The sequence below is a fragment of the Zingiber officinale genome, chromosome 5B, assembly GCF_018446385.1.
Source record: "Zingiber officinale cultivar Zhangliang chromosome 5B, Zo_v1.1, whole genome shotgun sequence".
Classification (NCBI taxonomy): Eukaryota; Viridiplantae; Streptophyta; class Magnoliopsida; order Zingiberales; family Zingiberaceae; genus Zingiber; species Zingiber officinale.
The window spans coordinates 139,220,162-139,231,814 of record NC_055995.1 but is presented as its reverse complement, the minus strand read 5'-3'; the positions used below and the strand labels follow the sequence as shown (position 1 = coordinate 139,231,814).

The 11,653-nt window shown below is 37.5% G+C and overlaps 1 protein-coding gene across 1 annotated transcript; it reads right to left on the bottom strand.

Moving 5' to 3' along the window:
* Positions 1 to 3,443: 3,443 nt before the first annotated feature.
* LOC121987152 (F-box/kelch-repeat protein At1g80440-like) lies at positions 3,444 to 4,241 on the bottom strand. The gene has a single exon (XM_042541046.1). The coding sequence runs from the start codon at positions 4,239 to 4,241 to the stop codon at positions 3,444 to 3,446; it is 798 nt and encodes a 265-aa protein (XP_042396980.1).
* Between the last annotated feature and the right edge of the window lie 7,412 nt (positions 4,242 to 11,653).

Here is an 11,653-nt window from a genome sequence, read left to right as displayed (position 1 = left end):
GGTCGCCGATGATAATCAGAGTTTGCTGATTATAACTGATTAATATAGTTATAATCGAGTTCGTTTTAAGAAAGAAATATTTTGGGCAAATATTTCTATAAATTATTTATGAAAAAAATAATTCGTTTAACCAATTAATTATTAATATAGAGAAATTCCCATAAATAATTAATCCTGAAAATATATTAGCCGAAAAAAATAATCAAATCTTAAAATTTTAAATTCTCAATATAAATGGTAATAGTTTGTTCATAATTACACGCGCTATTTAATCTAAGCGGACGATATATTGGTAAATAAGGATTCGAGGTGGATAAGTATTCCACGCATGCCTTGTCTAAGCTGACTCAGCGAGTCAGGGAAAGGACTTGGCGCCGAATCAAGAAAGGACTCAACCTTGATTTTTCTCCTAATTTTAACTTGAGTATTGGATAACCATGTTCATGCTAATCCGTTAAATATAAATTTTATCTTTAAATTCATTATTATTATGTCTCAAATAATATATCAAATATAATTTTGATCGATTTATAAATTTATTTATAATTTAATTTATAGATCAATATATATTTTATTTTTAAATTTATTTCTAATTTTAATTATATTATATTTTTATATATTCGGTACACATTTAAAATTAATTAAAAATATTTAAAAAAACTAATTTCTAAATCTAAAAGCATCATTCACTTACATTGAGATAAATAAAAATTTACATCAATCAAGTAAATTTAATTAATACTCAAAGGTATAGATTGTTAATTCTCACTGTAAGTAATTTAAGTTTTACATTGTATATCACAATTTTCAGGGACCAAATCCTCCTAGATAAAATTTATTTGTATATTCCATCTTTTAATTCATTTTACGAATCATCTTATTGAGATTTTCTTCTCTTTGTCTACCTTTCTCAATAAACTTTTCTTCCCTCTCCTACTTTATGATTCTACGATCCGATCCTAATTAACCCTAAATCGATTCTGCACAGGATCGTGATTCTGAAAACTATGATGACTAAAACTTTCAAATAAATATATTTTATTATATTACATAAATTAAATCAAACATTTTTAATTGATGTTTTTTTTTGCTATAAAAGCATTGTATATATAATATTTTTAATTAAGTTGAACTAACTTATTTTAATATGATATAATTGATACAATATTTTAGGATAATTAAGAAATACATTAGGATGTTATTTTATTTTTTAAACATAGTAGATTTTTTTTTATGATTTTAATAATTATGGGAGTTTTTTTACCTATTATATATATATATATATATATATATATATATATATGAATTTATTATCCATAAAATATTATAGAAGCAACCATTATTCATCGCTGCAGAAACAACAAAACAATATTTCTTGGGAGGCAGATTAAGGGCATTCATTATCGAAGATTTGAGAATATTTTTCACTTAGCCCCTTTCATTTTATCAGTTTGTAAAAAAAATCAAATAATTTGGAAAGCTTTTAAAAAAAATACGGAACGACATCAGTAACCTGAGTCAGTTCAGATACGGAAGGAGATAAATAAACCTCTCTCCAATCGAGCGAAGGAGAAAGTAAATAGAAAGTCTCCTTTTTTCTATCTCTCTCTCTTTTTTGGAGTTTATATTTTATCATGTGTTTGACGTTCATGTACTTATATATATACCTTCTTCCATATCCATGGGATCGACATTAAAGAATCGTTAATATAACGGATCTATATTTTTTTATTCGCTTTTAGACGCCTCACCCTTCCTTTGATCTCCAGCGTAAAGGTATGTGATTTGCTTTGCTTGTCCATGGAAGAAGGACGAGGTCATCTCTATGTTACATTTTTTTCCCTCTCCCTTGCTTTCTTCTTGAACCTTTTGCGTGGATTCTCGACGAAGCATTTGATGATCTCTGATCTGAATAAGAAGTTCCAACCTTTGAATGGCTTTAACACCCCCTAGGGGTTTAATATAATCATCTTTCGGTGCATCATCATGATCACCACTCGGGAAGTCGAGTGCCAACGAACATGCTCCCAATAAATAGCATTCAACCATCAAAGAGTAATATAATACAGTAAATTCAGCTGCTTATCGATCCAAACACAGCTTAATTCCAACTTTTTTCCTGATGATTCACATGGTACGGTTGTCAGAGAAGAAGGGAAGCCGTAACAATGCCAAGGCCAGTTTCTTTTTCTCGTAAAGGTTTAATTTTCAGCCAACAAGGTACGCCACCAGTTTCAGGTGTTTATTAGACTCCCAAAATCCTAGCCCAAACTTAATTAGCATTGGGACTGTGAAATTGTACTCGTTTAATTTTCTCATTTCTATTCCAACGTCGTCCATTGGTAGAGGTTAGAAGAACTCGAGTGTACTCCTATAGTTCAAACAGAGTTTCAATAGTGGAGTTACTTTTAACAGTTGATCCTGTTCGAAAATGCCGAGACACGAATCTAGCCATTGTCGCAAAGAAGCCAACTAACTCTAACATCTCTGGCCTCCTTCCGTGCTAGGGAAGCGCTGCAACACCAATTCGACCATCGTCGCAAAGCAAGAAGGAGGAGGAGGTATTAGTAGAGCGATGAGGTTCGGTAGAATCAGAATTAACTAGACCTCTATGACAAGAATTTCCTCATTATTATAAATCTTTGGATAAAAATTAAAAAGGTACATCACCCTATTTGTCTCTCATCCGTCTCATTATGTTATTTTCATAATATTATCTCCTACCATCTAATCACATCAATCAATTATACGAATAAGATAAGTACATATTATAATAGTCATTATTTCATAACCGCTATGATAGTTATGACAACTACAAATAATAACTACTATATTATGAATATTATTGAATAAGATAAATTTATATTATAATAATTATAAAATCAAAGTTGTTACCACGGAAATTATTATTAAACAAGATAAATTTATATTAAAGTATTTATGACTATCTTTCTAACATTGTATATAATATACAATGTATGTGACAAGAAAACAATAACATCAAAAACAACCAAATCAATTAAAGGGGTTGGTAGAATGGACGCCTTTTGATTCCATTGGAAAAAGAAAAATACTCCTTTGTTTTTTTCCTCATTTTTTTAATATTTTTATAGAAACGGTTAATTTTGACAAGGAGGATTCGTTGCCGGGGACAGTTAGTTTTTAATTCTTATTCATGAGATTGAATATACCGAGGATTATGATATGCCAAAAATTTTATATCGTGGATATCATGTACATCTGAAAAAAAAAATAAAAAAATCAACCTTAGATTCTATAAAGATAAAATATCATAACAGGTATGGTCGGAAGTCTGTAAGTACGGTCAAGAGCATTAAAAATATTTATATATAAAAGTTTTCATACTTCATATCTTTTATGTCTTACACCTCGTGAGTGTAAACTTTATTGGTACTTAATATTATAACTCAGTATTAGTCCTCTTAGAATTGGAAGACAAAGAATTGTCGGCGGTAATTAAATAAGTTGTCCGGCGACAATCCCAAGCTACGCCACAAGTTCGCTTTGTCGCCGTCGCACCATGTGACCACCTCCAATTTCTCGTCCTCATCTTTCTCCCGACATTCGTACATCATTTTCTCCTCGTTGGCGGCGAGGTCGGCGGCCGACATGAATCCCAACCACGGGTACCAGCTCGGTCCCTGGGTCGCCACATGGCACTCCATCCACGCGTCGGTTGTCGTGTCATAAACTAACATCGTCGATGGATCGTCCTTCCAGCTAGATACGAACGCGTTCCGTGGCCCGACGGCAAAGTCGCAGCCATCCTGCATGGGGCGCGGAATCGGAGCCCCGGGACGCCAGTCGCCGGTGACAAGATCGTAGATGTTGACTTCCGCAGTGTCCTTCCAGTTTGACTCATCCCACCCGCCGACCAACACCAGCTCTCGCCCAACGACCACAACATGCCAGCAGTGCTGCTTGCCGCGGAGGTTGTCGTCTGTCAACGGCCGGACCCCCCAGGTGCCCGTGGCAGGCTCGTAAAAGGCTAGACGCCACCTGTAAAGGGAGAACGGGGGGATATCATAAAAAAGCATAATGAAGACGGTGTGAGCGAGGCCGGCAGCCTTGCGGAGGCGATAGAAGGACGACGACGCTGAGAGTTCGCGCCTCCACCGCCTGCAGACGCCTCGAGCAACGGAGATGGAGTAGAAGGGGAGGCGGAGGAGGCACTGTAGAGCGACATCGTCCGGTAGTCCTGGAATTAGCTCGGTCTCCATGGTTGCCGATGATAATCGGAGTTTGCTGATTAATATAGTTATATTCGAGTTCGTTTTAAGAAAGAAATATTTTGGGCAAATATTTCTATAAATTATTTATGGAAAGAATAATTTGTTTGACCAATTAATTATTAATATAGATATATTAATAATTAACCGGGAATGATATATTGGTAAATAAGGATTCGACGTGGATAAGTATTCCACCCATGCCTCCTAAGCTGACGCAGCGAGTCAAATAAATAATTTTAATCAGTTTATAAATTTATTTATAATTTAATTTATATTTCCATATATAATTTTATTTTTAAATTTATTTCTAATTTTAATTATCTTATATTTTTATATATTCGGTATTTCTCATGTAGATATTATTTTACATTAAATAATTACACATTTAAAATTAATTTAAAATATTTTAAAAAAAAACAATTTCTAAATCCAAAAGCATCATTCACTTAACATTGAGATAAATAAAAATTTACATTAATCAAGTAAATTTAATTAATACTCAAACTATATAAATAACGGTATAGATTTTTAATTCTTACCGTAAGTAATTTAAGTTTTACATTGTCTATCACGATTTTCATGGACCAAATACTCCTAGATAAAATTGATTTGCATATTCCACCTTTTGATTCATTTTACGAACCATCTTAATGAGGTTTTCTTCTCTTAATCTACCTTCCTCAATATTAATAATTTCATTCTTCATCCTTTTACTAATAGCATGCATGTCTTCGAACTCCGAGAATTTAATTGTTTCTCTTGTACATATTAACAAACCAACCAAGTTTATAATCTCAAATTTTAATACAAATAAATTGAGATTGTACAAAAGTCATAATCAACACCATTGTTCAACTGTTAATTAGTTCATAGTTAGGTATCAATATTAAAGAATTAACAAATTTATTCATGAAGACTATTTTAGCTCTAAAACAATAGACATCACAAAATCATGAACAATAAGTTAGTGTGAATAAATATTTAGATAGTATTTTCTTTGAATCTGAATTCAAAAATCTCTAAGTATAGATAACAAAATGGAATACAAGATAATATAAGAGGCTTGCTAGTCTTCTTATTGCACATTGATTAATTTAAAATGCAAACTAAAAAAACTTAATATCCACAAACATAATACCATATGAACTCTAAACACTACTAAGAAATAATTTTGTAACATTTGTAAACTAAAACATAACAAATATAAGCAAATAGTACTACATAAACAATTAAAAGATGAGTCTGAATATTATCAATTACCTTATTAATTACCTCAAAACACTACTCAATCTTATCAACAACACCAGTTCAAAGAATCTATGTTGTATTTCAAGTAAAACCTAAAAACCTGACGGCGAGCATAATATACATTATTCTGGGCGTGAAGTTTCAAAGGGATTAACGAGAAAATAAGATAGAAATAACAAAATAAGTAGTCTAAGCTAGGTTTAAAAACATTCTCAAGAAAATAAGAACAGAAATAAAAGAATAAAAGAGATATAGCAGTAACGTGGCTTAAGCAAAGCAAATTGATTCAATATCCAAAAAACTTGTCCTAAACACCATCTAAGCATAGATTTATATAACTCTCAAAGTCTTCAAAAAAATCTAAACGAAACATTAATCAACAAGACTTAGTTCTCTAAGATTTAGAATAAATTAACTAACAAGACTTAGTTCCCTAAGATTTAGGATAAATTACCATATGAACACTAAACAAGATTTAGTTCTCTAAGATTTAATATCCACAAACACAATATCATATGAACTCTAAACACTACTAAGTAATAATTTTGTAACATTTGTAAACTAAAATATAACAAATATAAGCAAATAGTACTACATAAACAATTAAAAGATGGGTATGAATGTTATCAATTACCTTATTAATCACCTCAAAGCACTACTCAATCTTATCAACAACACCAGTTCAAAGAAGCTACCTTGTATTTCAAGTAAAACCTAAAAACATGACACCGAGTAGAATATAGATTATTCTGGGCGTGAAGTTTCAGAGGGATTAACGAGAAAATAAGATAGAAATAATAAAATAAGAAGCAACGTCAGTGCCGAGCCAGGGATGGGGTCCCCGACGATGGCACTCCAACACTCAAGTCAGTCTCCGGCGAAGCAAGAAGGAGCAAAGAGAACTGTAGCGCAACAGTAGAAATCACGAAAAAAAAATTCCTCCGTCAATGCCTGGACGCCCTTTATATAGGACTCCCGTAGCGTGTGTGCACGCTTCTTAAAGCGGGCACGCTATCCCAAGCTTCCTCTGAAGCGACATGTCAGTAAAGTGTCTCTGACACAGTACCTTAATAGGCCGAGCATATCTTTCAAGTGACAGTGGAAGCTTCTGTCGTACGATCCTCTATTTGACCATGCCGTCTGGCAGCGACACTAGCTCCCAAAGGATGTCGAAGGATATCTCACTGTGTCTGTTGCTCGGCCGAGCGAAATAGCTGCTCGACCAGGATTATGATATTCTTGGGTCTGCTGCCACACTGAACGGGATAGCCGCTCGGCTGAATGTGTTGGACCCCGCGGGTGTTTTGATGTGATCAACCAAGTTGGTTAGGTCCTGCTTTGTGTTTGACCCCTGTGTCTGAGTGTGCAAGAGCTTAGTAGAGTAGGAAGTCGAGCGAAAGACGCAACTAGCGAGAAGGACGACACGGGATGGGAGCCGATGGGCTCGGTGGTCCGAAGGACGAGAGAGCTGCGGAAGAATACATCGGTGGGCGAGAAGAACGTGTGCGGCGTTCAAGGGACGTTAAGCCGGGAGAAAGACTGCTCTAGGAGAAGGCTAGAAATTGGGTTCGGGTGAACCCTATTTCGGTTGGCCGGAATCACCCAAAATAACGGAACTTCGGAAGACGAAACAAAGAAGCAAGCAAGCTAGAAAAAGCTGCCAGCCAGCTTGGAGGTGCCTCCAGCTTGAAGGCGCCTTCAATGCCTGTTGGAGGCGCCTCGAACCTGGCAGAAGTGAATGTTGGGCTTTTGGATAAAGTTTTATCCACTATCTCGATGGAGGCGCCTTGGACCCCTATTGGAGGCGTCTCGGACATTCGAGATAGGATTTCCAGAGGCTATATAAAGGCCTCTGAAACTAGGAATTAGAGATCATCTGTTCCATCAACTCTGTAATCAATTCCTAGCAATAGTTCTGAGCTGTAAGAGTGTAAAAGGCTTCTCCGCCTTCAGAGAAGGAGATTTTTCTAGTGTGCGCTTTTCATCGCCCTGGATTAACAACCTTCTTGGTTGTAAGTATGTTAACTCCCGGTCTTCTCTGTCCTTCGGTTTAGCTTTATTGTTTTAGTTATTTTTTATTGTTATTGCTGTTGGGGTTGCAAGGTTGCAAACATAGTCCCATATTGGAAACACATGGGAAAGATCATGGGTTTATAAGAGAAAAGATATCTCCATTAGCATGAGGCCTTTTGGGGAGAGCCCAAGAGCAAAACCATGACGGCTTAGGCCCAAAGTGGACAATATCATTCAATTGTGGAGATATCTAAATTCTTTTCGATCCTACAATTGGTATCAGAACCCGGACTGCCAGAAGGTTTAACCGCCGACTGTGCACAAGAGCTTATGGTCTGATTGAGCCATGTGAGTACAATATTGACCTCGAACAAAAGAAAGTGGGGGCTCCTATGTTCGGATCAAGAGGACCAGACACCAGGCAAGAAGTCCTAGTTGCGACTAGGCAAGGAAGTCCTAGTAGGTCGGGTGGACCGAGGGGCAGGAAGATCTGGTGGGTCGAGGATCGGACGTGGGAAGCCTATGGTCCTTTGTTTGAGGGGGGGATTGTTGGGGTTGCAAGGTTGCAAACATAGTCCCATATTGGAAACACATGGGAAAGATCATGGGTTTATAAGAGAAAAGATATCTCCATTAGCATGAGGCCTTTTGGGGAGAGACCAAGAGCAAAACCATGAGGGCTTAGGCCCAAAGTGGACAATATCATGCAATTGTGGAGATATCTAAATTCTTTTCGATCCTACAATTGCTATTGCACTTTCGAGTTGAAAGATCCGAGGAGGGTAGTTTTAATTTATGCCGGAAATTCACCCCCCCCCCCCTTGTTGTCCTCCGCTGCGCCAATAAGTGGTATCAGAGCCAGACCGCCTCAGAAGGACTAACCGCCGACTGAAGCACAACGATCAAGACGATGGTCGGAGCGAATATTCATCCCCCGAAGTTCGACGGAGACTTCGTGATGTGGAAACGCCGGATGGAGGTATTTTTCAAGACAGAATTTGACATTTGCTTAATTATGAAATATGGCTATGCAGTTCCAAAAGATAAAGAAGTAAACACATGAAGCAAGAAGAAGCAAGCCGATTTTATCGCCAACGGAAAGGCAAAATTCTACCAGCTTAGCGTTCTGCCACCACAAGAGGTAAGTCGAATCGGAAGCTACGACTCCGCGAAAGACCTCTAGGAAAAATTCCTGGAGCTTCACGAAGGTACCTCGGAAGTTAAGCTAGCGAGGTGCGACATCCTCCGGACCCAGTTAACGAACCTTCGGATGAACAACGGCGAGAAGGTAGCGCAACTCCAAGCAAGGATCAAGGAGTTAATAACTCAACTTACCAACCTTGGAGAAGAAGTAACGAACCGGAAATCAATCCGGTACGCGCTCAACGCCTTCCCCAGAACTCCAGAGTGGGCCTCCTTCGTAGATGCGTACTACATCTCTATGGACTTCAAAGTAAGTACTTTAGAAAATTTGTTTTCTACTTTTGAACTTCACGAATCTCGAGTTGCAGAGCCCAATGGAGTAGAGAAGACAAGTCAGAACGTTGCCTTAAAGGAAAAAACAAACGCTTCTGACTCTGACGCATCGATTGACGAAAACGAAGCTGTGTTAATGGTAAGACGTTTTAATACGTTTTTAAAATCTAACAAATTTAGATCGCAGTCGAGTAAACGTCATCAAAAGACAAGGACAGTACGTTGCTACAATTGCAACGAAAAATGGCACATCAAGGATGACTGCCCGAAATTGAAGAGCAAACAGAAAGAGAAGGAAAAGGTAAAGTACAAGAAATCAGAATCCTCCAAGCACAAGAACCTGAAGGCCACTTGGTCAGACTCGTCATCCTCCGAATCAAACCTCGAAGAATTCTCGGGGGTAGCACTAATGGCAAGCCATCAGCTGGAAGAAGAATCAACCTCAGAAATGAGCATAGATGAAGGGGGAGGAACATCAGAAGAGGAAAGCTACAGTGAAGGCAGGTAAGTAATGTATGCACCCTAACCCCTACTCAGCCGTTTCAATTTATCAAATCTCTTTCTAAAGATTTGTTTAAATTAGAAAAAGAAAATACTGAATTAAAAATAAAATTTGTAAAAGCATGTCCACTTGAGATGTACGATAATCCAAAATCAGAAAATGAAAAATTAAAAATTGAAGTTGAAAAATAATGCATGTTTAAATAAATTTCTAAAATCAAAAATTAGAATTTATGAAAAATTGAATTGGTACATTATAAACCATCAGGGTCAACTTAGAAGAGTGCCCAAGAAATATGTACCTCCTAAATTTTTGAATAATTCTGTAGGAAGGAACCTCTATTGGGTTCCGAAATCTGTGCTAAATTAATTTGTTCAATTAAGGCTTTCAAGAGAGAAAATTAAACAAAAAATTTCTTTATGAAGATTTGTCTAAGGAAGTGGTTGTTGCTCCAATAACCAAGAAGGCCTAGTGCCTCACCATGATCTAAAAGCTGAAATATTGAAATAAAATATTTAATTAACTTTATGAAAAAACATTAAACTAGAATTAAATAATGCTTTGAAAGTTTTTAACATTTTTGAAAAATTCTAAAAGTTCAGTTTATTTAATTTCTTTTAAAAAAATTTTAAGAATTAATTTTGACTTAGAAATTATTTTGAAAAATTCCATTCTGTTTAGAAAATTTTGGAAAATTCATCTTACTCAAAATTCTTCTAACTTGAAAATCTGCTAAATATTTTTAAATATCTTACTCTTACCTGTTTTGCTGTGATCAAAGGGGGAGAGATTAGTACAAGTCTAGGGGGAGATAATTTTTTCAATTTTTTTTAAACTTTTATTTAGTTGCAATTTTACTTATTACAAATTTATGCTTAAAATGTTAGTTTAGTAATTCTCTTTAAAATTACTATTTGTCTATTTTTTTACCCTAACTTGAACTTGGGTTGATGCACATCAAAAAGGGGGAGATTGTTGGACCCCGTGGGTGTTTGGATGTGGTCAACCAAGTTGGTTAGGTCATGCTTTGTGTTTAACCCCTTGTCTGAGTGTGCAGGAGCTCAGGAGCGCAGGAAGTCGAGCGGAAGACGCATCTAGCAAGAAGGACAGCACAAGATGGGAGCCGACGGGCTCGATTCGTCCGAAGGACGAGAGAGCTGCGATAGAGTACACCGGTGGGCGAGAAGAACGTGCGCGACATTCGAGGGACGTTAAGCCGGGAGGAAGACTACTCGAGGAGAAGGCCAGAAATTGGATTTGGGTGAGCCCTATTTCGGTTGGCCGGAATCACCCAAAAGAACGTAGCTTCGGAAGACGAAGCAAAGAAGCAAGCAAGCTGGAAAAAGCTGTCAGCCAGCTTGGAGGCCCCTCCATCAGGCTTGGAGGCGCGTCCATCAGGCTTGGAGGCACCTCCATCTTGAAGGCGCCTTCAATGCTTGTTGGAGGCGCCTCGGACCTGGCAGAAGTGAACGTTGGGCTTTTAGATAAAGTTTATCCACTCTCTCGATGGAGGCGCCTTGGACCCCTATTAGAGGCGCCTCGGACATCCGAGATAGGATTTCCAGAGGCTATATAAAGGCCTCTGGAACTAGGAATTAGAGATCATCTGTTCCATCAACTCTGTAATTAATTCCTAGCAATAGTTCTGAGCTGTAAGAGTGTAAAAGGCTTCTCCGCCTTCAGAGAAGGAGATTTTTCTAGTGTGCGCTTTTCATCGCCCTGGATTAACAACCTTCTTGGTTGTAACCAGGTTAACTCCCGATCTTCTCTGTCCTTCGGTTTAGCTTTATTGTTTTAGTTATTTTTTATTGTTATTGCTATTGCACTTTCGAGTTGAAAGATCTGAGGAGGGTAGTTTTATTTTGTGCAGGCAAATCACTCCCCTCTTGCTGGCCTTCGTTGAACCAACAGAAAGTCCTCTGTCCAAGTGTCGTCCATTGCTGGGCCGAGCAGGATGACCACTTGGTCGGAAGACCACTGTCCACATGCTCTATTGCTTGGCCGAGCGGGATAGTCACTTGGCGGGCAGTTCACTGTCCGCGAGCTCTGCTAATGTCGAGTCTGCTGCTAGGCCGAGCGGAGGAGCCGCTCTGCTCGGCTTCTGCGCATCCCTTGAGCATCGGTTTGATTACTCCGTGTCGGAGATGGTGAGTCGGTGCTT